The sequence below is a fragment of the Microcebus murinus genome, chromosome 1 (genome assembly GCF_040939455.1).
Source record: "Microcebus murinus isolate Inina chromosome 1, M.murinus_Inina_mat1.0, whole genome shotgun sequence".
Classification (NCBI taxonomy): domain Eukaryota; kingdom Metazoa; phylum Chordata; class Mammalia; order Primates; family Cheirogaleidae; genus Microcebus; species Microcebus murinus.
In genome coordinates, this window is record NC_134104.1 from 107,607,827 (window position 1) to 107,635,023 (window position 27,197).

The following is a 27,197-nucleotide window of genomic DNA, read 5'->3' on the forward strand; positions in this document are numbered from 1 at the left end:
CTTGCCCTTTGGGCCTTTTCTAGGGTTACTCCCAACGTGGTAGCTAGCTTCATCCACAGGGAGGGCTCAGAGAGTGTTACAGACTGAACACTTGTTTACCCCCAAAATTCACACGTTGAAACTCTGCTCCCTGATGTGATGGTACTAGCAGGTGGGGTCTTTGGAAGGTAATTAGAATTAGGTGAGGTCATGAGGGTGGAGCCCTTGTGAATGGCATTAGTGTCCTTATGAGTGTCCCGAGAGAGCTTGCTACCTATCTCTGCCTCAGTGAGAAGGCTCTCACTAGACACTGTGGCACCTTGATCTTGAACTCCCCAGCCTCCACAACTGTGAGAAATAAATGTTTATTGTTTAAGCCACACATTATGATATTTCTGTTATAGCAGCTTAAGCTAAGACAGTGAGTGACTCAGAAGACAGAAGTCATAGTCTTTTTGTAACCTAATCTCAGAAGTGACATTCTGTCCCTTTGACCATATTCTACTCATTTAAAGTAAAATAAGCCCTCACTCAAAGGGAGGTGGGTTCCACTGAGGGGGGGGTGACACCAGGAGGAGGGATCATTGGGACCCCCTTGGAGACTACTTACTATAAGTATCTTGGCCTGTCTATAACTCAGTTTTGTCATCTATAAACATCTAACCTATAAAAGACATTGTGAAGATTAAAAGAATTTTAAAGTGCTTAGATATAATTATTTTAATATGTAAAGTGCTTAAATACGTAAGGTGCCTTGCACAGGGTGAGCACTAGAGAAAACTAGCTAAGTATGAATACAAAAATAATGCAAATACATAGACCTGCTCTGTGTAGTACAAAGTCCATGAAGTGGTTCAAGAAATGCTTGAATTAAATGACCCACATTTATTCAAAAGAAACTTGAGTACATGGAAATTATCCCAGAAACACATGTGCTTTATAAAGCTAAAAGTTCCTATCATAATTACCAGGGGTCCTCATAGTCACCTCTAAATTTTCCATAAGATTTCCTCTTACCAGAAATTTCCACACAGCATGTTCCAGTGCACACCTGAGTCATCTCTAAAACGCCAACCACATTTTGCTCTGCAAATGCACACTACTTGCCTATTGCAGAAGTTGCCCAATTTGCAAAACCACATAATTTGTAAGTTACAGAAAGAAGGCACCAGCCTGAGCAAAAGAGAGACCCCCATCTCTACTAAAAATAGAAAGAAATCACTTGGACAGCTAAAAATATATAGAAAAAATTAGCCTGGCACGGTGGCGCATGCCTGTAGTCCCAGCTACTTGGGAGGCTGAGGCAGAAGGATCACTGGAACCCAAGAGTTTGAGGTTGCTGCTGAGCTAGGCTGACGTCACTGCACTCTAGCCCAGGCAAGAAAGTGAAACTCTGTCTCAAAAAAAAAAAAAAAAAAGAAGAAGAAGAAGAAGAAGAAGAAGGGCTAGAGTTTATCTGCCTAGCTGGAGCATTTCCCATTGTGCTCATTTTAGGTGAGATTAGGGGCTCACCTGTGACTTTTTTTAAACACAACTCACCCCAACATTTTAAGTAAAGAAAGGGTTATTCAGTACCCCACCCCACGCCCAGTCTTTCAAGGTTAACGCAGAGCAGGAGAGGGTTAAGGAGAGGTATCTTGCCTGACATATGCAATCCAGGATTCAGTGGGAGGGAGAATGAGGCTAACCTCTCTCATGTAGCAGATGTGGCAAGTGGTCATGAGTCAGGAGATAATAAAAGGGTACTGGACCCTCCTCCTCAGGCCACAAAGTCACCCATTAAACAGAAGCCCAGAATCAGCAGCAACATACCCAAGGGAAAATAAACCTCGCAACAACTCAGCTCAGCACACATTCTCAGTGCCCATGCTGACTACCCTCCTGATAGGTGAGGCTCTAGCTCACGGTGCCCACCTTTCTCAGATTCAAAAGCTCCATGGAAGAAGGAAGAAAGGACTGGAAAGACCAGCCTGGAAAGGTGCCCCATGTGGCTCAACAGGCTCTCCTCCTGCCTACCTTGAGCAACTGCCCAGAATTTTTTTGTTTTTTAATTACCCTGGTCAACTTAATCAGGAATACAATGATGTGAAAGAGGAGGCAAAAAGAAATTTCTTTATACCCAGGGAGGCATCTGAAAGGGTAAGAGTGGATGGGTTAGTTGCATTTTTAGAAAAATAAATCAAATTCTCTCTGCAGAGAATTGCTTTTCCTGTTCTTTGTTTCAACAACTCACAAACCAAATTGCTTTTTGAATGACCAGGGCCTACCTGGCTGGAATACTGAGAGCTAGTAAGCCCTGGGAATGGAGGTCATCTGCAGATAGGCCGGAGGTGGAGGGAAAGAAAATATATTCCCATAATAAATTCCAATTGCCTGGGTTTTAAATTAAGAGTGGAAAGTATTACATTTTCTCCAATAACAGTGAAACAGGGGGTGATTTTTTTCTGTCATCACTATTATGTTTTTTTATGTCATAAAAAGATGAAAATGGAATAAATAGAACATGATTTAATTTTTCTCTCAAGACCAGTTAAGGAAAAAACTTATGTAAAGTTTGCCCACAAAATTCAATGCTTTATTACAGGCTGTGCAACTGTTTTCTGACTCTGTTGAGTGTGCTAATCTTAACTCCTTAACCAGATTATAAGTAGGAGTCGGCATAATCGAGTGGCATATAAACTAGTAGTTAAGAAGGGCTCTGGAGCATGTTCCAGTATTCTCAGCTGTGTGATCTTGAGCAAATTAACCGACGTCTGAGTTTCCTACACAGTAAAATAGAAATAACAGTAGTACCCATCATGGAGAGTTGTTGCAAAATACTTAAAACCATCTATGCCCACATAGTGGGCACTCTAAATATTAGCTATTATTTATTTACATTCCCCACAGCACCTATCCAAAAACTCAGGTTCAGCCATGTTACTAAAGAGCTTTCCAAAAAACCTATTGTTTTGAAAAAACCCTTCTCTCACTGAGGTAAATCTCTTACTAAGCCAACTGAAGTTCCCATGTGCTAGCCCCATACCCCTAAACTGCCATTACATCCCCCCAAGTCTCAATGCACTCCTGAAACACATTCTTTCACTCCTGCTACAATGCCCTTCCCACCTCCACTTCCTCCTGTGGCATCCTCTCCCGTGAGCGCTTGGTTATTGGGCCTTTCTCCCTAAGTAGGATGTAAACTGAATGAGAACCATTCTCAGAGCCTCAACAGTAGCCGGCACATAATAAATGCTCAGGAAACATTTATTGAGTGATTAAACAATATCTATACCTATTAAGTTTTTTCCAAGATTTAGATCAAATTCCACCAATTCCATGCATGTAGTATTTCTAGAAGCCCTTTATAACATTAAACTTTATTTTTCCTGAGTTCTAACAGCATTATTTCTTGGATAGATTTTATTCACTGATATTCACTAATATTAATATTAAATCCTAGCACTCTGGGAGGCGGGCAGATCGCTCAAGGTCAGGAGTTCGAAACCAGCCTGAGCAAGAGCGAGACCCTGTCTCTACTAAAAATAGAAAGAAATTAATTGACCAACTAAAATATATATATACAAAAAAAATTAGCCAGGCATGGTGGTGCATGCCTGTAGTCCCAGCTACTCGGGGGGCTGAAGTGGTAGGATCGCTTGAGCCCAGGAGATTGATGTTGCTGTGAGCTAGTCACGATGCCATGGCACTCACTCTAGCCTGGGCAACAAAGTGAGACTGTCTTAAAAAAAAAAAAAAATAATATATATATATATATATATATATATATATATATATATAAATTAAACATTCGCTAATGATATTTTTTAAAAACACAGCTAACATTTAAACAGTGCATATGATGAGCAAGGTTCTGTTCTAAGAGCTTGGTATATACTACATTCATTTAATCCTCACTATCCTACCTACAAGATAGGTATTTTTTTTATTCCACTTTTGCAGATGAGGAAATTGAGGCCCAGAGAAATTAAAGAACTTGCCCAAAGTCACACATATGGCAAAGCAGATAGAGGGTACCGTTTTTCACTCATTCCTAAGAGTTGTTCCTTACCTCTGTCTCTCCTACACAAAATATCCGATTTCGGTAGCCCCTTCCCAAATTCCAATGTCTTTGGCTCAAAGTTTGCAGAAAAGCAATTCAATTTGGAGCACACGGTATACATTAAATTAGCATGTGGTTCGCTGTGGGCCCTCATGCTCTCTCTAGCGCTTCCCCTGGGCGCGCAGGGCGAGTGCTTACGCCTCGCAACAAAGACTGTGCAAGGAGGACGCAGCGCGTTATACCGGAGGGTCACCCACTGTCTTCCTAGGCCTCACGTCTCTGGCACTCTGCGATGATCTCAAACTCTCCTTTTACAGCTGTGCATGAATGAGCTCCCTCCCCGGCCTGCCATACCAGTCAAAGGCGCTCATTTGAAGCTTTCGCCAGGTCGGCAGGTAAAGAAATAAAGGGAGTTTACCTCCTCCTCACCCCTTAGGGTCCAACCCCACCCTCAACAGTACAGCAGTAGGTTCTGTGCCGGCTGCAGACCCAACTCCAGCCCCTTGCCCTGCTGCCGCCCAAAGCTCTTCGTCTCGACCCGGTGTTCCAGACTAAGAGCCTAGCTCGCCGCGTCGGACGCCTCCCCTGTGCCCTGGTGACTCAACCCGGGGAAGAGCAACCTCTCACTTTTTTCCGACCAGTCCTGGGCCCCCGCCCCTCCCCTGCCGGCTGGCGTTCCGTCCCGGCCCCCGCCCCCGCCCCCACCCCGCCTGAAGTTGCCCTTCTGGTTTGAGCCCAGGGACGCGACGGCCAAGATCCCCGGGGTGTGGTCCTGGGTCTTCGGCGACGCCTTCCCGAGGGCGGCCCCTTCCCCAACCCGGAAAAGGCGACCCCGCACGGTGGCTGCGAGCCGGGCATGCTCACTAGCGCAGGCCGGGCCCGTAGCCCGAGCAGGAAACGCCCGCGCTAGGCGGCCCCTGCTCAGTCAGCTGGAGCCGGGCGGAGCCCGCGCCCGGGTGCTGGGTGGCTCTGCCGGTCCCCGCGCGCCTGGGCGGCCGCACACGTGTCCAGGCGTCACGTCCGCGCGCGCCCCCGGGGCTTGCGTCAGCTGCTGCTCCCGAAGCCGGTGGGTCGGGGCTCTGCGCACCGCTCGGGTTCGGGGCCGGGACGCCGCCGAGAGGAGGGCACGGCGCGCGGTCCCACGCAGAGGCGAGTTCGGAACGCCGGGGACTGCGGAGAGCGTCAGCGGGCCCAGCCCCCTGTCTGCCCGGTGCCGATCGTCTCCGCCGCCCGGCTCCGGGCTGGGCGCCGTGGCGTTGCCCCGGAGCCCGCTGCCCGCGGGGCGCGCACCGCCTTGACCCGGGCGGCCCCGGGGCAGGCAGGCGCCCGCAGTTCCATGGTTGGTTCGGAGCGCGATGAGCCGCCCGTCCTCCACCGGCCCCAGCGCTAACAAACCCTGCAGCAAGCAGCCGCCGCCGCAGCCCCAGCACGCTCCGTCCCCGGCTGCGCCCCCGGCCGCCGCCACCATCTCGGCTGCGGGCCCCGGCTCGTCCGCGGTGCCCGCCGCGGCGGCGGTGATCTCGGGCCCTGGCGGCGGTGGCGGGGCCGGCCCGGTGTCCCCGCAGCACCACGAGCTGACCTCGCTCTTCGAGTGCCCGGTCTGCTTTGACTATGTCCTGCCTCCCATCCTGCAGTGCCAGGCGGGGCACCTGGTATGTAACCAATGCCGCCAGAAGTTGAGCTGCTGCCCGACGTGCAGGGGCGCCCTGACGCCCAGCATCAGGAACCTGGCTATGGAGAAGGTGGCCTCGGCCGTCCTGTTTCCCTGCAAGGTAAGCCCAGCACGGCCCTCCCGTCTCCTCCCGGCCCCTTCCGGACTCCAGCCCACTCGAAGGCCCTGAAAGGCGGGTGGCATCTTCTCTCGTTAAAAAAAAAAAAAAAATTATACTTTGTCCACCCTCCCCCATGCCCACCTGTCCACTTTGGGAGTAGCTCAGGGTTGACATTTGCCCAAGTCCTGGCCTCAGATTAATTGGCACTCGCTGGTGGTTGGAACACACCGTAGCTCTCCTGGCCTGGTGCCTGCGTCCTTTACAGACGTGTGCTCAATGGGTCTGCCCGCGCAAGTAAAACTTGGACGGGGAAGCTGACTGGGGGCATTGAGGAGGGAGGAAATGCGCGAGCTGAACGCATCCTTGACCAGACTCGGCTTGGCAAGATTGGTACTGGATTCCTCCTGCACCCTGCGCCTGCTGTCTGCTCACCCCTGACACGTGGGAGCTCTAGGGAGTGAAGCTAAAAAAAAGGCGCCCACAGCCTGTTTTCCTTCAGCTACAAGAAAACCCCACAACCACGCCTTTCCCTCTCCTGGCCTTCCAAGGACTGGGAAGGACTGAGGAGTTGTGGCTGAATCTTTGTAATCAGTGGGGTGAAAACAAAGTCACTCAAGAAATGAACAAGGGCACGCAAGAGCTGTTGTTATAGTTCTTCAAAGCCCATCACTTTGTTAATTTAGTTTAAAAAGTTATCAACGCCCTTGCGAATAATGCAAACCACCAAGATGAGAAAAGTTAAATGAAAGACCATGACCTCTCCCTTTCTTTCCCACCATTGTTAAGCTCAGTATGTATCTTTATAGACTTTTTAAATATATACATACACCCTCGCAGCTAAATGTAGAATCATAGATGTCAGTGTGTCAGGAAGGTTTTTTTTACAGATACAAGTTTTTCTCCAAAAATGGCTTCTGCAACTTGCTGTCTTTAAGTTCATATTATCACACATTTTTCAATGTCTGAAGCCTAGTTGACCTCATTGTATTTTAAATGGCTACATAGTAATGCCTTCTGTGGTCATATTATAACATTTGTGCACCACATCTATCACTTAGAAATCTTCAGGAGCAATTTCACAGACGTGCCTCTCTATATTACCCCATTATAACCTACAGCTGTACTGTAAAGTTCATTTTTTGAAATTAAAAGTGAAATAGTGTCATTAATAATTTTGAGCGTATTTTGTAAAAGTAACTGCTCTGCTTCCTGCGCCATGTAGGCTGTCTTGCATTTCTCCTTGGTGCTGCTTATTTTATAGGACAAGAGCTCAGTTTTAAATTAAAAATAATCCAACTGAGAATTCAGGCTTGGGACTCAGGTCAGTAAAATGAGTGATTTAATTTGGTCTGCTGCCCTGCCACAGAGTTTAAAATAGCATTATTTCAAATAAGGGATTGAATCAGTGTTTGGACTGTGGGGTTTCAGGCAACCTTAATAAATTACTTTACTTTCATCCCCTCCTCATAAAATGTTTACTAATTCACCCAGCCCAGTTGTTTCTCATAAGACTTAGATAAAATATTTCCATAGTTTTCTTAGGATCATGAAGAAGGTGGCAGCCTAGTTGTCAGAGAAGGTTTGGTAATAGTTGACATAGAGTGGATATTTGACATTTGAGATATATTGTGGGGGTGGGGGATGCCCCACAGGATTTCCTAGCCATCTTCTCACCTGTTCACTTTCTCCTAAACCTTAAGTGACTAATAGAAGAAATGGCTTTAGGTGAATTACAGTTCACAGATGAGAATTTGATATCAGTCAGTATTCCATAATTTATTTTCAAAAGGCAATCTCAGAAGAGAATCATGTTCCCAAGAGAAAGGGAAGGAAACAGTTATAACCTGCTATATGGAGTGTGAAGTTTCACTTTCAGAATCTAGAACTCTGGTTCCTATGGAAGCGTATGTTCTCTCCTAATGTATAACAGGCTAGTGAAGTCATTCTCGAAGAGTTCTCTTGGGAAGCAGGGGTACTCAGCCTTTGTACACATGTTAGTGATTTCCAGGTCTCTCTTCTATAAGAATGCTGTTGAGCAGAGACATCACTTTGCAAACTAAAATTTAAAAGGGTCAACCCTTTAAAATTTAAAAGGGTCAACCTACAGACCAGGAACCAAGCTTAGAATATGATCTTCAGATCACTTTTGTGTGTGTTTGTGTTTGAGATTTGCAAAGCTGGAGTGTGTATGCTCACCTTTGGTTGACAAGTAATGCAAGCTATTGATGGGACAGCTCAGCCAGTTAGTGTGGATAAACCAAACTGGGACATATACATAGGCCCAGCAGCCAACCAAGATATGTTACTTGGAAAAGATGGGAAACCATAGGGAGTGGTAAAGCCTGTTTCAAATTTAAAACAGGGTAGGTCTGTTTACCTAGCCTGTTGGCCTGCAGCTTGAGGCTCGTAGCAATCATAGGGACTGCCTTGTCACTGTCCCCACCTGCTCTCAGAATCTCTCATGGGCTGGCTTATAGGAGAAAACCAATATTGAGTAAAGTACTAGAGCTCAGGTCTCAAGAGCTGCCTGGTACTGCCACTGTTTGCCTGAGAGACCCCTTTGAAGGCCTTGATTTCCTCATCTATAAATTTAGGGATGAAACTGTCTGGCTCGTTAGGACCTGTAGCTTCTAGTATTCCATGAGAAGAAGGGAGGCCATGTGGGATGTTATTAATGCTCTCTGTGTGCCAGCTACTTTGCACGGGTCAGCTTTTATTCGTTTGCCTTTTCTTCAGATGAGAAAACCCATGCCTATAGAGTGGTTAAATGTGAAATGACTTGTCAAGTCACATAGCTAGTAAGTGGGCCAGTCCATGCATCTGTATCCCTAAGGCACGAATCTTTTGTATGTAGGAATAGCACAAAAGTTTTTGTAGGGATTTTGAATCTGAGTGTATACTCCAAGATTCCAAATCATAGCTCAAAGTTGACACCAGTAACAAAACCATCTGGTTGGATGAGTTCACCAGATGGGCCTCTGATGGGACTGCCCCAACATGGCAACATACATACTCACTCTGAAATTCATTGGCAGGGATTTTGTAGGGCATGTGAAGTAGAAAGATCAGGGTCAGAGGGAAGCCTACAAACCTAATATTTTGGGAGATTTCATCACAGCTGTGGACTGTTCATGCTTCAGTTGGCCAAAAATGGATGTATTGCCAAATAGCTACTGTACAGAGGTGTGTGGAGCCACTTAATTAAAGGCTAGAGTGTTGCCAGCCCCTTTGATACAGGGTACCACATGCATTATTAGCTCGTCTCCTTATTTTTAGAAAAAAAAATATATGTTTATTAGAGTATACTCTTCCACTTGGGGTATTTTCAGTCCATTCTATGGTTTATTCTACACCTGAGAAATTTGACATCCTGTTCCCAGATCGCAAACTCCATCCCCCAGGGTGTGGGTGTTGGGGGAGAAGTGACACAAATGTGTCAACCACACAGTCTGTTTTACCACTCAACAGTGTATTTTGATATCAGCCAAGTATTTCTCTCCATAAGTGTGGGAAATGCTAATCCACTCCAGCCTACTTAGAGTATGATACATTTTCTTTCCACTGTATCTTTTAAGTTTCTAATAGCATATCTCCAAATAATTATTGACTTTGAAAGCCTCAGCCAGCCAGACAACTCTTCCCTTTTGTTGGATTGTGACAATGTTGTCCTTGTTCCTAAAGAAACCAAATATAAATAAAACCAAGTCAGGTCAGCCAACACAGTTGAAAGTTTAAAAGTCCCTTGGTGTGACCTTATCTAGTCCAGTGGAGACAAACTCTAAATACCAGCAGGGACTAGGTAATGCAAGGGAGAGAGGCATCTGACACATGGCCTCAGGGTCGGGGAGATGGTAGGGAGCTGGGGGACAGGTACCACCTCCAAAGGGCAACACTCAGTCAGCTCTGGCTGATTGGTGGGGGTGGGGTTGGGTGCAGCCATGCCAGACCTTTAGATTTTTTTCAAGAAAAGCCAAAAAATCTAGATTTTTTTCAATGTTAAATACCTTTTTTTTTTCTAACATTGGCTGAATCCACATGGACAGCCAGCACTTGCAGGCCAAACCAACCATGTCTCCAGGCCAAATTCCAACTGCCAACGTGCAGCCTCTGATCTGGTTCTCCTGTAGATTGCATTCTGTGAGCCTGCAAGTTCTCATTTAACTCTTGCCATACATGAACTTCAGAACAATAATACGTCCCAATGATAGGTGATTTAGTAGCTTTTGTAACTTGTTTTCTTTTTATCTTTATTTTGCCGAGACAATATTCTATTCTGGCCACCGGGACAGCTGAAATGTCCTCTTAGTTACTAGATGTTTGACTTTGTTCAGATCAAACAAAGTGAGGGGCTTGCATCCAAGTGAGGGTCTTTAAGAGAAGAGGTTGGGCTAAATGATACCAGGGTTCTTTCTTACCCTAAAATTTTGGAATGTAGTAAGCAGTCCCAGGAAAAAGAGCACTAGCCAGGAGACAGAAGAACTGGGTTCTCATCCTGGCTTTGTATGACTTTAGTCCACTCACTTCCCTGACCTTGTTTGTTCATCTGTTATAAAGAATGGAGCTAACACTTAGCTGGTGTGCTCTGCGATCAGATTAGAAGAGCTATAGAGGGCTTTTGCTTCACCTTTTCAAATGGAAGATGAGTGGTGTTGAGGTGTTTGTAAGGTGATGGGTGATCATCTAGAAGTATAAGCCGATTAGCCTAAAACAGTTTCAAAGCTTTCTTCTTAGCCTCAAAAATTCCCCTAAGACAAAATCATTTACTTTGGAAATTGTCCCTGCAGGCCTCACTACAGCCTGAAATGAACAAGGTTGACCCATAAAAGCATAGAATGAGCTGGCAAGCACCAGAGTCCACATACTTTAACCCCGGGGCTCACTCAAGATTTTAAAGAACAAAATTGACAGTACAGCTTTTATTGTATTTTATTATATAAAACAGAAGCATTAGAATACTACACAGCAGTACTAATGTTTAATGCTGACACTACACGTAACTGGCCAAAAAGTTTTCACAGGTCACTACAACCTGGAAATGGAATAAATCCTTGTTAAAGTTGATCCTTAGTACAGCCAGAATGGAGGCTTCCCTAAGGTTACAGCAGGTCTGGCCTATAAAATACCAGCCTGAGATTGAGTTAGATTTCTCCCGTGCTGTGAGTTAGATCCCTGTTTTGAAGCCCCATAGAAAGGTACTGTATACACGTGACCATAGTAAGACCTCAATGTAAAATGTCTTAAGAGCCAGATTTGTGCTTCTGACAAAACTTGTGAGAAATGGCATTTCTTATTCAAAACCATAAGGGCCTCACTCCTTGAAAGGGGCACAGCGGCCCCCTTTGCTAGACTGAATGCCAGCATTCAGAGCCACTGTGTATTGCTGGCGTAGTGTGCAGGGCGTGATCATACGTGCGGTATTAGAATGTGGTTCCACTCTGGACACCTTGAAAAGGAAAGTAAGAACATTTTCCTGATCAAATATATCTTTAGATTAAGCTGTCGAGTATACTTTCTGAGGCTTATGAGAAGTTCTCAACTTTGCCCCAGATGCCCATCTTTCTCCATTAGTTTCTTGAAAATTAGGAAACTGCTGTTTTCCTCGTTTCCAGTTTGGTAAAGATTTTATGTGTGTAGACTATGTAGCATTAATGACATAAAGGATTACCTCCTTCCCAGTTTTTGGCCACAGATGCTATTGAGATGGATGAAAAATATCCCTGTGTTAAATGTGTGGGCCTGTGCACTATTTTAAAAGTTTGAATCGACAGAGGTAGTGTCTTTGGGTTCCTCCTCCCCCCTGACTCCCTGGCAGTTTTGAAGGCAGGTTCCAGTCGTACCTCCTGGTCCAAACCCTGACTCTGTCCCCACTGTGACTGGCTGGTGACCTCTCCAAGCCTCAGTGGCTCATTGGTAAAATGGGGTGATGATAAGGTGTTGTAAGGATCAAACACTGTGATAATTCATGTGAGGTGGCTAGCACAGCCCTGGCACTAAATAAATGTGCACAGTCAGAAGCTGACAGAAAGCAAATGGCCAATGTCTGAATTCAGGCCCAGTCATAAACTTGAAAAAATGGTTATTTTTCTCATTTTCTCCCACGGATTTTCCCACTGAACTTCTTTTCCCTACTCCTAATCACATATGGTTTTCAGAGAGCTAGGTAAGCTGGTCCTGGTATTGGTTTTTCAGTGATGAGAATTTTTTCCCTCATTTCTTTTAAAAGGGAAATCTTGGTTAGATTAAGCAACATTTTAAAGTATATGTATTATATGCATTTTATTTTATATATTATATCTTTTCTAAAGTTATGATCCTTATTTTAAAATGTAGAACATATAGGCCAGGCGCAGTGGCTCACGCCTGTAATCCTAGCACTCTGGGAGGCTGAGGTGGGCGGATTGCTCAAGGTCAGGAGTTCGAACCCTGAGCAAGAGTGAGACCCTGTCTCTACTATAAATAGAAAGAAATTAATTGGCCAACTAATATATATAGAATAAATTAGCCGGGCACTGTGGTGCATGCCTGTAGTCCCAGCTACTCGGGAGGCTGAGGTAGTAGCATTGCTTGAGCCCAGGAGTTTGAGGTTGCTGTGAGCTAGGCTGACGCCACGGCACTCACTCTAGCCTGGGCAACAAAGTGAGACTCTGTCTCAAAACAAAATAAAATAAAATGTAGAACATATAGAAAGTAAAATAAACTTCAAGTCCTCCATAATCCTCCTACCTAGAAATAACCACTATACCATTTTGCATATGTCCTTGCAAACTTATTTCTACATCAGTGGAATTTGTCATTCAAAAAAAAAGCTGGTGAGATGAGGAATCCTATTATACATACTACTTCATAACCTTTATCTAACTCATCATGACTGCTTTTCTACATGGATAGATACTCTTCAGAACCATGTTTAGGCCTGGCATGGTGGCTCATGCCAGTAATCCTAGCATTCTGGGAGGCCAAGACAGGAGGATCGTTTGAGCTCAGGAGTTCAAGACCAGCCTGAGCAAGAGTGAGACCCCATCACTACTAAAATAAAATAAAATAAAGTAATTGGCCAACTAAAAATATAGAGAAAAAAAATTAGCCAGGCATGGTGGTGCGTGCCTGTAGTCCCAGCTACTCAGGAGGCTGAGGCAGAAGGATTGCTTGAGCCCAGGAGTTTGAGGTTGCTGTGAACTAGGTTGATGCCACAGCATTCTAGCCCAGGCAACAGAGCCAGACTCTGTCTCAAAAAAAAATAAAAAGCCATGTTTAATGGCTGTATACTATTGCAATTCTTTAACAGTACCAGGGTTATCTACTTAGGTTCCTGTTTGTGGTCATTTATTCTGTTTTCTGAGATTATAAAAAATAAATAAATACTAGTATAACTTAATCCTTGTGCATAAGAAAATAATTATTTCCTAAAGGTAAATTCTTAGAAGTTGGTTGGTAGAGTCCAAGGGTATATGCAGAAATAAAAGCTTTTAATAGTAGAATCAAATTGTTTTCTCCCTTGGAATTATTTACAGTTGAGTGCCCATTTCTTCTCAGCATCACCAGTACTGGGTGTTATCCTTTTGGTTTTCTTAATGCTGCTGCCTGCTCTGTCTCTCTGATGTAACATCAGGCCAGAGTTGTCTGCTGCTTTGCCCGCTAACTTGTGATCATACCCTCTCTTGTCTTGGAATCTCCTGAAGCTCCAGGCCATCACCTTCCCACAACCCACCTGCCTCACCAGCTGTTACCTCCACTCACCCCTCCCATCCTTCTGAAACCACGTCTGACGGTGGAGACAGACGTGCCGACAGGGCGGCAGAGCCCTTCTGAAGTGAGATGTGCAGAGAGGAGTCTGAAGACCTCACTGCTTGGTGGTGCCAGATGTATTCTGAAGGATGAGCAGCAGCTTGCCCATGAAGAAGGAAGGGATGGCAGGTCACAAGGAGGCTATATGGGAGGCCAGCAGAGTTGCTTGTAGAGAACCTAGCTGGCCTTGCTGATAGGTGCCCTGAACTAGGTGTGTTATCTTATGTTATTTTTCTCATTACTTTGTAAAGGAGATAGGACACAGTGAGTGTCCCCCGTAAGAGATTTGCCCAAGCTCATGCAGTTTGTAGGTTCAGGGAGCAGAAACACCAGTGTGGGCCTTGTAATCTCACACACACACACTGTCTTTTTCACTACAGCCTCCTGCCTTTGCTGCAGCCCACCCCACGCTGCTGACTAACAGTGATTCCCCTTCCCATTCCAGACTCCACTAGTGGCTTTTGGAAGGATGGCAGTACTGGGGCTCTCTTACCAGTGTGACCAGATAAAACACAGAATGCCCAGTTAAATCTGAATTTCAGATAAACAATAATTTGGGGGGGGGGGGATAGGGAGTATAAGCATAACCAAATATTGCCTGGGAGATACTGGCATCTTGTATTTTTACTTGCTAATGTTACAACCCTACCACTTAAGTCTTCTGGTGAATTCAGTTGCTTTAGTCCAGAATTAAAGACAGGTGAGGGGAGTGGAGCTGTTTGCAGTTAAGTGATTGTGCAGGTGGGGACAGGTCGTGGAAGAGTGAGGGCATATTGAAAAGGGTAGGCAGGACACCGGTCACGTGGCGTAAAGCTTTTGACTCTAAAGGTGCTCTTGTTTGCTTGTGCATGCTCTGAAGGGACCTCACAAAACTGGTTCTCCAAGACAGTGAGTGGTTCCTGCTAACTCTGGCTATGGACAGATGAAAAACATACATAGTCAAAAGTCAACTTTTGTTTAAAGTTTCTAAGATTAAAAATAGGGCTTTTGTAAGGTCAAACACATGCTCCCCCCCATAGCAGGACTTTCTCAAATTTCTGCAATAATCATGCCAAAAATATTCCACCACGAAGACACCTTTTAGTAAGAAAATTAGCTGCAACAGTAGTTTGTCAACTTTCTCTTTGTCAAAAAGGATGAATTTTTGAGCCCAAGATTTTGATTATTAATAGAATTGCCATACCCAGAGGAAAGTTTGTAAAGTTAACAGTATTTTCCTAGTCTCACTGCTGTTTGATGACACTGATGGTTCTGGTGCTGAGTAATATTATCTTCTCATATTATTATCTGTAAAATTGTTGATGCAATATTGGTCAGTAATTATCTCTTTGTACTGCCTCATAGTGGAGCTAAGGAATTTTACCGTTTGAGTTACATGAAAATAAGCTAAGCTTCTTAGAGGAAGGATGCTAGACAGATGCAAGTAAGTCGAGTATTATAATTAAGTCACAAGAAGAAATTTCGCTTTCTACTGTTGCTCAAGTCTGAGCATGATTAACTTGAGGAGTCTACAATTCTTCCACTGTTAATAACAATCCAGAAGTGAGTCATAGACAGTTTTATAGACCCAGAGGTGGCTGGGTGGGCTCAAGGTCACACAGGACGCTGGGTACTTGAGTTCTAATCATAGCTACTTTACCATTATTGTAAACACATTTTAAGCAAGAGGAACATACAGCCATCAGGACAACAGTGATGATGTTTCCCAGTCTATGTAAGATCTCAGAAGAGCTATGAAGTCCCTCATCCCAAATATTTATGTAAAAATAAGTGAAATACCTTTATCAAAAAAGACAAAGCAAATTCATAGTGCCTGAAATCTAAACTAACAATAAATATTTTTTTCTGACATGATCTCAAGGTCTATTGAATTTTTTTAATGTTAAGTTCTACAGTAAAACATCTAATTAAAGTAAAATTAATATGGTGTAGAACATTCCATCTTCTGCAGATAAACCTAGTATTTATTCATTTATCAACAAATACTGGGTTGGCAAGAAGCAGGCAATGGATCAGTAAATCAATAAAATTAATAGGCCCTTAAATTAACTAGAAAATAACCTGAGATTGTTTATTGGTATTTTGGGGGCAGGCAAACATTTTTAATCATGAAGAAGCTAGCTTGAATTGATAGAAGTCCTTTTTAAAAAGTGGTAAAATTTAATTGCTGGTTAAAATGGAAAAGTTTTACCATGGTGTTGATTTATACTAGATTTAGCTGCAATTCCCATTTGAATGAGTCTAAAGAATGTTGAGAAGACAGAGACTTCAGCCAATAGTCTCCTAATTATTTGCTGAACATACAGAATAAATTACACTGTCAGGAACTCATCCTTCCTGTTGAATTCCCATAGCTCTACTTCTGGGTTCACCTCCCTAGCACTAAAAGAAGGGGGCTAGGTGGGTAAATTTCATTCCTGGAGCTCATCTTTCAGATGGTTCTGGATTGGAGTAGGAGTTTACCTTGGACCATGTCAGGTGGTGGATAATGAAACTCTAGTGGCCAGAAACCACATGCCAAGGCCGCAGACTTGTCAGGGCCCCTCAAACCTTTGGAAAGATCAGAGGACAATAGAGAATGCTTTGTCTTCTGTGATGACAAACGAAGTGTTAATTAGTATAACAATTTATGTCTTCAATGCAAAATTGTATTGGTTCACTAAAGTGAATCCCAAAGGGCCTTTAGTAAAAGAAAAACTAACTGTGGTTGCATTTACATGTAAATGTACTAAAAGTATAGTTTCTTTTTTAAAAAAATACTATTGTGATAACAGTTTATTCAACCAACTCTGCATAAGAAATCTCTATATCCCATAAAGGATAAATATGCTAACTCAGTCCCTGATTCTTTAATACATTTTTATTTTGATAGGATTTCAAATTTACACAATAGTTGCAATAGTACAAAAAAATTCTCATATAGCCTTTATGCAGGTTTACCAGTTGTTTCCTTTTTACCCTATTTGCTTTGTCATCTGTGCTCTTTCCATTCCATATATTTAACCATATTTCCATATATTTAACCATTTGAATGCAAATTGCAGGCTCCTGCCCCTGTACTGCTAAATAACTCACTGTGTTTCTTTGAGAAACAAGGACATTTTCTTACATAATTATGGCACAGTTATCAAAATCAGGAAATTTGGCACACAGTAGTAGATTCTGTTATCCAATCCACAGTCCATATTCAAATCTCAGCTATTGCCCCCATAATGTCCTTTGTAGCAATTTTGGTTTCTCGGGCCAGGGTCATGCATCACATTAGCAGCCAGTGTGCGTTTTGTGATCATTACAGCTTACTTAGATTGAAGGAAAGCACGGTTTGCTTTTACTTCAAGACAAGGTCATTTCTTGGATTTAATTCCCAAGTCTATGATCATTAACACAAAATATTGATTGTGCTTTGTTTTTCTTGAGACATTCTCATTTGAGGCACTGGTAGATATTTTGCTAATAAATTTCAACTGTTTCCTAGGAGATAAGCAGGTCTAGGCAGGGTGGTTACCTCATAGTTCCCGAGAGGGACGAGCCTCTACCGGGGAGTGCATGGCACCTCCATTGTAGTGCATTGTTGATTGTTGGAGTTCAGCAGATCGTTCTTGAATTGTGTGGAATCAAACTTAATGAGATTAAATGACTTGGTCTAAACCACTCACTGCATCCATGGCCTTCACTAGCACCCCAGCCAAGAAGGGTTATTTGTTTTGCTTCTATACTCATTTCATAAGCAGATGTAATGTGACTGTGTTTATTAGGTAAATAACAGGTGTCTCATGTTTGAATGTGTTCTGACGTATCTCTTTGTATCTGTATGTGAAAGGGTTTGTATGCCGAAACGAGAAAAACCCTGCCTAAATTCCAACTTAAATACAACCTTCAAACCCCAAGCCCAGGGAAAGAATGGGAACTATTTACTGCTTTCTGTAAAGACTTAAAAAATAAGGCTCCAGATTACTCATTGCCTTTCAATGGCAGAACACATTTGCACAAGACTTTTGAGCCATTTCAACATGAAAAGTTCCTTAAAAAGTCAGAAATGGGATTTCAACATTTTTTTTCTCATTCTGCTGGATCATCTTCCACCTCCCTATGTTCCTTAACTTTGCATTTCTCTGTGTGTATGTGTGTAAGTGTGTGTGCTTTCTTTAGAGAGTTACTTTAATTCCCCCTGGGGGAAATGAGCAGATATTTCCCTGGGGAGAAATCTCATTTATAGCTGTGAACTTGTCCCAAGATACACAGGCAGCCTCTGCAAACCAGCCCTGGTGCTTTCTCTCAGTAACAAGAGGCCACAGCTAAGGACCAGGTGTCTAAAGGAAAGCCCTCCCTGGAAAGCTCAAACACAGAAGTCCCTTGACCCCATCACATTTGGAGGGCCCAGCCCTAGCCAGAGTGTGAAAAGTGAAACCTGAGGACTTTTTGCCTGATGCCAGAGAAGGCCGGGAGGACCTGATGGCTGGTTACTTATTTGTGAGGTGCTGCTGCCTTATTCCTAAGGGAGTGGTGCTTTCAGGGCTGTTTTTCTGCTTGCACGCCAAGGAAGAAGTTAATATTAGAACCTACTTCCAAAAGCAGTGTATCTGTGGACTCTGAGTTTTGTATGTGTTGGGTTGGGGCTGTGGATGAAGGCAGATATTCTGTTCCCTTTTCTCAAAATATTCTTTGTTTGACTCCTGAGCTGCGGTGTGCTGTGAGAGAGCCCTGGAGGGGCAGCCTGGGAACGTAGGGCTCTATTCCTGGTGTGGCCACAACTGACCACGAGGCACTGACCAGTTAGTCACGCTCTGGGAGCCTCCAGCTTCGAGTCGGTAAAACGGGTAGAACCAGCTCCCTGGTCTATCCCCACGCTTTGCCAGCAGCCAGATTCTGGCTGTGTGTCAGGGCGGGCATTCTCAAAGTTGTCCTGGCAGTGCCCAGTGGGCGGGGCAGTGACCTGCTGGACCTGCTTGCTGGCGTGGGCTCCTCCCAGCTGTGACTGTGGCTGCCCAGAAGCCGGGTTTTGTCCTTATTCAGAATTGGAATGAGCGGTTCTCCTCAGAATCAGTGGTTCTCGCCCAGAGCGATTTTGCCCCTAGGAGACACTTGGCCATGCTTGGAGACATTTCTCGTTGTCACAACTGAGGGGCAGGGCATGGTTACCGCTGGCATCTAATGAATAGAGGCCAGAGATGCTTCTAAACATCCTACGATACACAGCACAACCCCACAACAAAGAATTATCTGGTCCAAATGTCAGTAGTGCCAGCGGAGAAAACCTGAAAATAAACTGAATTGTTTGTGAAGTCCCTGCCTTCTCCTTTAGCTTTTATCCCCGCTGTTTCCCCAGTGCTAGAACCACATGGGACAACTCCATCCACAGTCCAGCTGTCCATAGCAAAGCTGCCCTCACCCCTTTTTTCTTCACCCTGCCCCACTTTGAAATCACCTGTCGCCCTTCTGGTTTTCTTGTGCACAGTCAACTTCGTTTCTGACGCATTTGAGTTGTTTGTTGTTAAGTTTATTCTATGGCCCCTCTTAACTGGAACACCGCAAGGGCAGGACCCACAGCTGAGTCCCTCTATGTGCTCCAGCATAGAGGTTTGTGCCCCTAGCAACCTTCAGAAACCCTTGGAGTTTTTCAAGAAAACACAAACCCTAGGCCAGGGACTGGTGAGATTTGGCTTTGCTCAGAGGCACCTAGACAGTTTTACATACAGTCTTGGGGAACTCACAGACCCCTAAAGCCCTCTCTCTGATCCCTGGATGAGAGCCCCTGATGAAGGTGACAGGGACACCCATCGTGCTCTGGAATGTCTTTCCAGAACCACTCCAAGACTCTTGTAAGTATGAAACAGCACGGGAGACTGTGTATGTGTGTTTAAAGTAGATCTTTTCTCTAATCCAGCCATCATAAAAGTGGCCCCAGTGGTCATGAAGACACAAACCTTACCCATGATAGAAAGAGAGAAATAGGCATTAAAGTTCAGCTTGTTTAGAAAAAGCAGAGTAAGTACCGTACCTAAGGCTTTAAAAATGTATTTAATACAAAATGTAGCAAGATCTTTTTTCATAATGTCATTGTCCACACAAATGCAAAGTAATGCCTTTTCTGTTTGTGTAGTCCAGGGAGGTTCCCTGTTCTCCATATTTGTGTTGAAGGAAGTGTTGACTGTGTGACTTGTAAAGCAAACCAAATAATTCCAAATATAAATTTTCCTACTTGACTGGGAAAAGTTCTAAAATGATTGCTAGATGGTACATATTTGTCGTAGATGTTGAGTCCATGAATAAGGGGTGGTTCGGAGCTTTGGGAAGAAGTGCAGGTGGTACTTTTCTGTGTGCCACTGGCCTAAGTTCATCTTGTTCCTGGGATGATTCCTGGGCAGCCGTGGCAAACAGCTCATTCTGAACCGTCTTCGGGTAGTGAGGGCTTGTTTCAGCCAGAGAATCTGCCAGGCTCTGGGCTAGTTCTTGCTATTTTTACTGTGTGTTTTTAAACTCTGGACAGAAATGCCTCACCCATCTTTCAGGCAAGAATATCAGAAGGCTCTGTATTCCTGGCTACATCCTAGATTTAAAACACAGTTAACAGGGATTTGGGGTTTGGTTTTTTTTTTGTTTTTTTTTTTTTTTTTTTTTTTTTGGAGGGGGTGGTTTATAAAGTTAGGAACACAAAGTGTAAATATACGTGGATAAATAAATGTGTTTCTCCTGATTAAGTATTTTTACACCCAGGCTTTAAAAATTAGTGCATGGTTTAAAAAAGATGAACAAACAATTCCTGTGGGCAAAGTAAGAGTGAAATATTTCTTCCAATTTCTACTGAAGATTATAATCCGCTTTAGGTACGGGGGATGTGGGGAGGTATGAGCTGCATTTCTTTCTTTAAGCCACTCTTCTTCCTGATTAGAGGAGACTAATCTCTCTGAGTGGAGGCTGTCATCTTTGCTCCTGTATCCTCCGAGTGACTACAGCTTAGCGTCTTGCATGGAGAAGGTGCTCAGTACCTGCTTGTTGTTGGTGATAAATTCATCTGTCAAGATTAGCATTTGACCTTCTTAAGGTTTACAAGGAGGTTATTCTATAAGTCAGGGTATGGAGAAGCAAATCTACTGTGGTGTTTTCGTTTGGGGGGATTTTTTAGCAATTGAATATTTTTTTTTTTTAGCCTCTTAGAAAAATGACCTGGCCCTGGCCTTATTTGGTGCATTCATGTCTCAGGGAATGGGGGACATTCAAGTGTCGTAAGCCAGACAGTTTACCTGCCACTCTGTGCTCCAGGGCTATAAGGCTGACACCTGGTTTCACTTGAAAAGGTGATTCAGGTTTCTTAATTCTTTACAAGACAACATAGTACTCTGGGCAAGTGTCTACTTGTGGGTTGATTCTCCATCTGGTATCTAGGAATTAACTTTGTCATTCTTGTGAGAGCTGGGAGCAAAAGTCCACTTCCTTGGTGTGGTCTCTTGCTACGCTGAGTGTGATTTATCCCTCGGGTTGCCATCCTGAGTGCAGCAAGAATAAGGTTTCGTTCTTACCCTATTAAAGCAGCGTCTGAGGGGCAGACTGACTGTGTCAGCAAACTCGTCCAGTACCCCTCCCTTCTGGGCCTGTCCTAACAGCCTGACGTACCTGGTTGTGAAGTGGCATGCCCTTGGACTTGAGGAAGTGGTCTGGGGCAAGAAAGGGCTTAGGCCTTTCTCATCTGAACCTCCATTGGCTGGAATCAAAGTGACAAGCAGTCTTCTTGGATGTGATCTCCTTCCACCCAAAAACTACGGGCAAAACCTCCCAGAGAAAAGGTTAAAAGGAGAAGGTGGGTAATATTTCTAGCAGTGTGAAGGGGTCTCCAGCCCTCCTCTGCCCTAGCCTAGTCATTCCAGCCTTCCCCACGGCCGGCCTGCCTGCCAGTCACCAGTTTGAACCAGGAAGGAGTTAGGGGGACAACAGAAAGAATTATACTATTTTTGAAATTGTCTTTATGTGAAAACTAGCCTGGAGGTAATATAATATTCTTTGCCCAACACCTTGGTTCAGGAAATGCCCTTGATTTCATGCATGACAACACTGATGATGAATATGACTGAGATGTTTAGTTTTGAATATTTCACTCATCTTGAACAAAAGTAGTTGAGATAAGAATACAGTTTAAGCCCAGGAAACCTGAGTGGGCATTCCCAGCAGTCTTAGAGGGTCGCACCAAGAGACGTTTTGAGAAGGCCGATGGCTCAGTGTATTTCCTTCTGTCTCTGCAGTATGCCACGACGGGCTGTTCCCTGACCCTGCACCATACGGAGAAGCCAGAACATGAAGACATCTGTGAATACCGTCCCTACTCCTGCCCTTGTCCTGGTGCTTCCTGCAAGTGGCAGGGGTCCCTGGAAGCCGTGATGTCCCATCTCATGCATGCCCACAAGAGCATTACCACCCTTCAGGGAGAAGACATCGTCTTTCTAGCTACAGACATTAACCTGCCGGGGGCCGTCGACTGGGTGATGATGCAGTCATGTTTCGGCCATCACTTCATGCTGGTGCTGGAGAAACAAGAGAAGTACGAAGGCCACCAGCAGTTTTTCGCCATCGTCCTGCTCATCGGCACCCGCAAGCAAGCCGAGAACTTTGCCTACAGACTGGAATTGAATGGGAACCGGCGGAGACTGACCTGGGAGGCCACGCCCCGGTCCATTCACGATGGTGTGGCCGCAGCCATCATGAACAGTGACTGCCTTGTTTTTGACACAGCCATAGCACATCTTTTTGCAGATAATGGGAACCTTGGAATCAATGTGACGATTTCTACATGTTGTCCGTGATGCACCGTGTGGCTTTCATAAACCATCAAAATTATTTGGGCATAGTGCTCTATGTTTAATAAAGATTTTTATAGATGTTTTAGTCCATATGTCTTCACAAGGGACCCTTCACAAGGGACCCACGATTCCCCGTGTTTCATTTGAACAGCAGCTTCCCATCTGGCATCGGCCCAACAAAGTTCATTAACCTGGGATGAATGGGGTTGGCCCATCGATGATCCAGAGGCTGTTCTGTGATCTAAAATCAACTCTATCATTAAATCTTTCTTCCTGAAACAACACTTGACAGGTTGCTCAGGGCTGCTGCAGATGAGCATGTTAGAAATTGGAGGCTCCTTCCTGTCCGCCTCCCTCCATCAGCCACTCGACATTGACAAAAGCACAGTGACAGCCAGCAGACCCCTTTACTTGTGTTTTTTAGCAGGTAGGAATTGTTTTGGTGCATTTTAAATAGTGTCTCTCAGATGGGATGGCTGGCCAATATGCCTAGAATCACCTGGAGTGCTCATCTTAAAATTGCAGACGTAGGGAGCCTGTGACTTTAACAATCTCATCAGGTGATTCTTTTCAACAGGAAAGTTTGCGAATTACTGGGTTAAATTGTGGGAAAGAGTCCAGATTTTAAAGGTGCTTTAAGATTGCCCTCAGCTGATACTGTTTGTCTTTCTATTTCATCCCCTAACATCCCCCCCACCCTCAAATTAAAACTAGAACTGTAGATCCTCGTGAACACACTGAAGAGGTTTGGTCACTCTTGTGTTTTGGGTGGACGGCCCAGGAAAGCAAGTCACATGGCCATTGACAATGCTCACGTCATTAGTTTCCGCTCACCACTGGTACAGATGACCTGTTTACACTTGGCTTCCCTGAGAAGCCCTGCCTGACTGTAGCTGGTGTGAAAGACTAGATCGGTAGGATTGGGAAAGCTTTATATAACCAGTGTGTCCTATGCTTGCTATTTAAAGGTACGTGTTGGTTTTGTTTTTGTTTTCTGCCACATTCACTTTAGTTTTTTAATAAATATTTTCCAAAAATGAATATTGTGCTTCCTTTTCCTAATTGAAGCCTGTGTATTTATTGTGCATTGACTCAATAGAGTGCAGGTGCAATGAAGCTTCTTCACTACCTCTGCAGTTGGAGCTTTCACTGTAGCCACGTGGGAAAGAGTCATCAGCCCAACGTCATGGTGCAGGCCAGTGGCAGCACTGGGGTCCCAGCTCATGTCAGTCATTGGTGTTGCAGGTCTCCTCCCCGGCGCTGTCCTTGTTTGGCAGTCTAGCACTTGTGTAAGAGGAGGATTGCTCCTGCTTGCAGAATCAGAAGGAAGAGACTTAGCTAGTGCTGATGTCCAGAGTACTGGGGTTGATCCATGCGACCCACACCCTCAGTCCCAACCCTAAACTTTCAAAAGAATTCAGATTAGCCCCACATGTTCAGTAAGGATTGAAGACTGCTTACCTCAGTGGCCCAATTTCATTAGCATAGCACCAGGTGGAAGTGATGGCTTTAGAGTTGTTTTTGGTTTTTGAAATACAGTGGTACCTTTCTAGCCAGCATAGAATTCTGGCACTTAAGGAATTGCTAAAGTAACTTATCTTCTAGGCTATTTTTCAAATAAAAGTGAAAAACAATACCCCGCAAAAAAAGTAGGTACTTAAAACAATTTTGGTGGATGAATGGAAAGCACAACTCTTATCACTAAGAAAGTCACATTTCCAGCCAGAACAGAGGGATCTATGGAGGTGAAACTAGGACCCAGGTGCAGATAGACTTTGACCCTCATGGGCAGAGCTAGTCCAGGTAGGGCTGTCAGGAGCCTGCACAGCACCCAGGCAAGGTTTTGTGTGTGTAAACTGGCTAGCTTGGCAGCATCACTTCTCGTCCACATCTTACCCTCTTGTATTTGTGATGGACGAAGTTGGGGCTGATTGGTCAACAAAGGGTAAAGCTATAAACAAAAGACCATGAAGAAGTAGTGAACACAAATTACTCCAAAAGCACAAAATGTCAGCCCAAAGAGGTAAAGGAATAGGCCAGCAGCCACACAGTGCATTAGTGGCAGCACTGATTCTAGAATTCAGGCTTCATAACTCCCCACTTAAACATGCTTCTACAACTCAACAAATGAAAATAAAGTTGTAGGCAACAAAACTCTGAACTTTTTTTTTTTTTTTTGAGACACAGTCTCGCTTTGTTGCCCAGGCTAGAGTGAGTGCCGTGGCGTAAGCCTAGCTCACAGCAACCTCAATCTCCTGGGCTCAAGCAATCCTTCTGCCTCAGCCTCCCCAGTAGCTGGGACTACAGGCATGCACCACCATGCCCGGCTAATTTTTTCTATATATATTAGTTGGCCAATTAATTTCTTTCTATTTATAGTAGAGACGGGGGTCTCGCTCTTGCTCAGGCTGGTTTCGAACTCCTGACCTCGAGCAATCTGCCCGCCTCGGCCTCCCTTGTTTTCCAGAGTTCCTTTAATATCTGTCACCAAAAATGTGGAAACATAAGTCTATAGAGGCTCTGACTTGCTTAAAATTTTCTGCCAGAAAATAAGCAAAAATCCCCAGGTTGTTCCCTGTTTTAAGAGGAAGTAAAAGGCCAGGTATGGTGGCTCATGCCTGTAATCCTAGCACTCTTAGAGGCCAAGGCCAGAGGATCGCTTGTACTCAGGAGTTTGAGACCAGCCTAAAACAAAAGTAAGACCCCCATCTCTTCTAAAAATAGAAAAATTAGGTGGGCGCAGTGGCATCTGCTGTACTCCCAAATCCCAGCTACTTGGGAGGCTGAGGCTAGGGATCACTTAAGCCCAGGAGTTTGAGATTGCTGTGAGCTATGATGACGCCACTGCATTCTAGCTGAAGTGACAGAGCAAGACTGTCTCAAAAATAAAAAATGTAAAAATGAGGAAGTGAAAACAGCAAAAAAGATTATGTAAATTGAAATGCCTTTTTATATTGTTCCAATTGCAAATGCAATTTAAAATATAATGATAGGCATTTGTCAAAATTCATTACTTGGTCCACTAAGCAGCATATTAAAAAAAAAAAATGCAGCCGGGCATGGTGGCTCATGCCTGTAATCCCAGCACTTTGGGAGGTTGACTTGTGAAAAGGAAGGCAAGAGTGCTTAAAGGATAGGAAATCTAATTCTCTGTATTGTTAAGCTTTCTGTTTATACTACTAATTTGAAGCTTAAAATTTCTTTTCTTTCTTTCTTTCTTTTTTTTTTTTTTAGGAGACATTCTCTAGCTCTGTCACCCAGGCTGGAGTGCAGTGGCACGATCTTAGCTCACAGCAACCTTGAACTCCTAGCCTCAAGCAATCCTCCCGCCTCCGCCTCCCAAAGTGCTGGGATCACAGGTGTGAGCCACTGTGCGTGCCTAGCCCATTGAAGCTTAAAATTTTCTATTTATGACCGCTGTTCATTTGTCTTAAGAGTCCCCAAATGGCAAGGCAGAAAGAACTTTACACCCCATTGACACCAACACCCACCACTACTATCATTTACAGAATAAATAAATAAGACCTACACGGTCGGGTGCGGTGGCTCACACCTGTAATCCTAGCACTCTGGGAGGCTGAGGCGGGCAGATTGCTCGAGGTCAGGAGTTCGAAACCAGCCTGAGCAAGAGCTAGACCCCGTCTCTACTATAAATAGAAAGAAATTAATTAGCCAACTAATATATATAGAAAAAATTAGCCGGGCATGGTGGTGCATGCCTGTAGTCCCAGCTACTGGGGAGGCTGAGGCAGAAGGATTGCTTGAGCCCAGGAGTTTGAGGTTGCTGTGAGCTAGGCTGACGCCATGGCACTCACTCTAGCCTGGGCAACAAAGCAAGACTCTGTCTCAAAAAAAATAAAAATAAATAAAAAAACCTACAGAGAGGAATCCACTGGCCCAAAACCATACTCCTAGTTAGAATTTTCTATGATGATACAGTGTCTTCTGTATTAAGTAAAAGGGGAAAAATTATAAAACTATTAAATCTATGAGCCAACATTTCACGATAATGAAGGGAACTCGATCCCCATCTCCACTGCCACGGCCTGGAACAAACCACTGGAAGGGCCCCTGATGGCTTGCCCTCCTCCCTCCTGCCTGCTCCAGTCCATAATACCCGTAGCAATCAGAAGGCTCTTTTGAAATGAAAATGAATGGTGCCGTGGAGCTTCAATATTCTCTTTCAGAGCACTCTGTTCTTTTCCTTCAAAGCACCACAATTGCAATTGTATATTTTATTTGTTCAGCACCTGCCTCCCCTCGACAACCTTCAGGGTAATAGAGACTATGAAGTTTTTGTTCATCCCTGGGTCCCTGGCAGCTGGGCACTCAGTTAATATATGATTGAACAAATTACTAACAGACTAGTCTGATTGCAGCAGTGAAGTCAACACTTTAAGGATTAAGGTTTTCTGTCTTTTTACCAAAAATCACTGGGGAAATTGCACAGGTAGGCAGGGAACAGATATGGGGAGATATTCTAACAATCTAGAGAAAGGAGAAAATAAAGGGTTTCTCTGCCCCTGTCATTCTCTAGGCAAGGACAGAAACGCTGGTCTGAAGGCTCTGTGTGCCTTGACATTTCTTATGTCATCATGTCACCTGACATTGAGATCAAAGGCAGACTCTGATCTGTTTGATGATCCTTGCAGCTGGCACAGATCAAGGTTCCTGTGGCCTGCAGGGAACTGGATAACAAGATTAGACCAGTTTGCAAAGTCCACCAAGATCACAGCATTGCCATTTATTTGACACCTATTGTGTGCAAAGTGCTTCGTATGTTTTAACCCATTTAGTCCTCTATGAGATAAGAAGGGCTCATTATCCCAA

General features: G+C 44.3%; 2 protein-coding genes across 2 annotated transcripts in view; one reads left to right on the forward strand and one right to left on the reverse strand.

Annotated features, from left to right (window-relative positions):
- The first annotated feature begins 4,764 nt into the window (after nt 1-4,764).
- Nucleotides 4,765-23,408, forward strand: SIAH2 (siah E3 ubiquitin protein ligase 2). Its single transcript, XM_012782856.2, has 2 exons — nt 4,765-5,793; nt 21,813-23,408. Exons 1-2 carry the CDS (start codon nt 5,377-5,379, stop codon nt 22,368-22,370), a joined length of 975 nt encoding a protein of 324 aa, XP_012638310.1. The 5' UTR covers nt 4,765-5,376; the 3' UTR covers nt 22,371-23,408.
- A 177-nt stretch (nt 23,409-23,585) lies between these two features.
- SELENOT (selenoprotein T) overlaps nt 23,586-27,197 on the reverse strand; it is a 113,590-nt gene continuing 109,978 nt past the window's right edge. Inside the window, exon 6 of the mRNA XM_076004656.1 lies at nt 23,586-23,674. The gene's annotated coding sequence lies outside the window, so the exon portion shown is untranslated. The remainder of the gene's footprint in view (nt 23,675-27,197) is intronic.

What these genes read in the sequence shown, in the direction of transcription:
- SIAH2 (XM_012782856.2), top strand. Translation starts at nt 5,377, where the DNA reads ATGAGCCGCCCGTCCTCCACCGGCCCCAGCGCTAACAAACCCTGCAGC. An exon ending in CCGTCCTGTTTCCCTGCAAG is followed by an intron (nt 5,794 to 21,812) that starts GTAAGCCCAGCA and finishes CTGTCTCTGCAG; the next exon opens with TATGCCACGACGGGCTGTTC.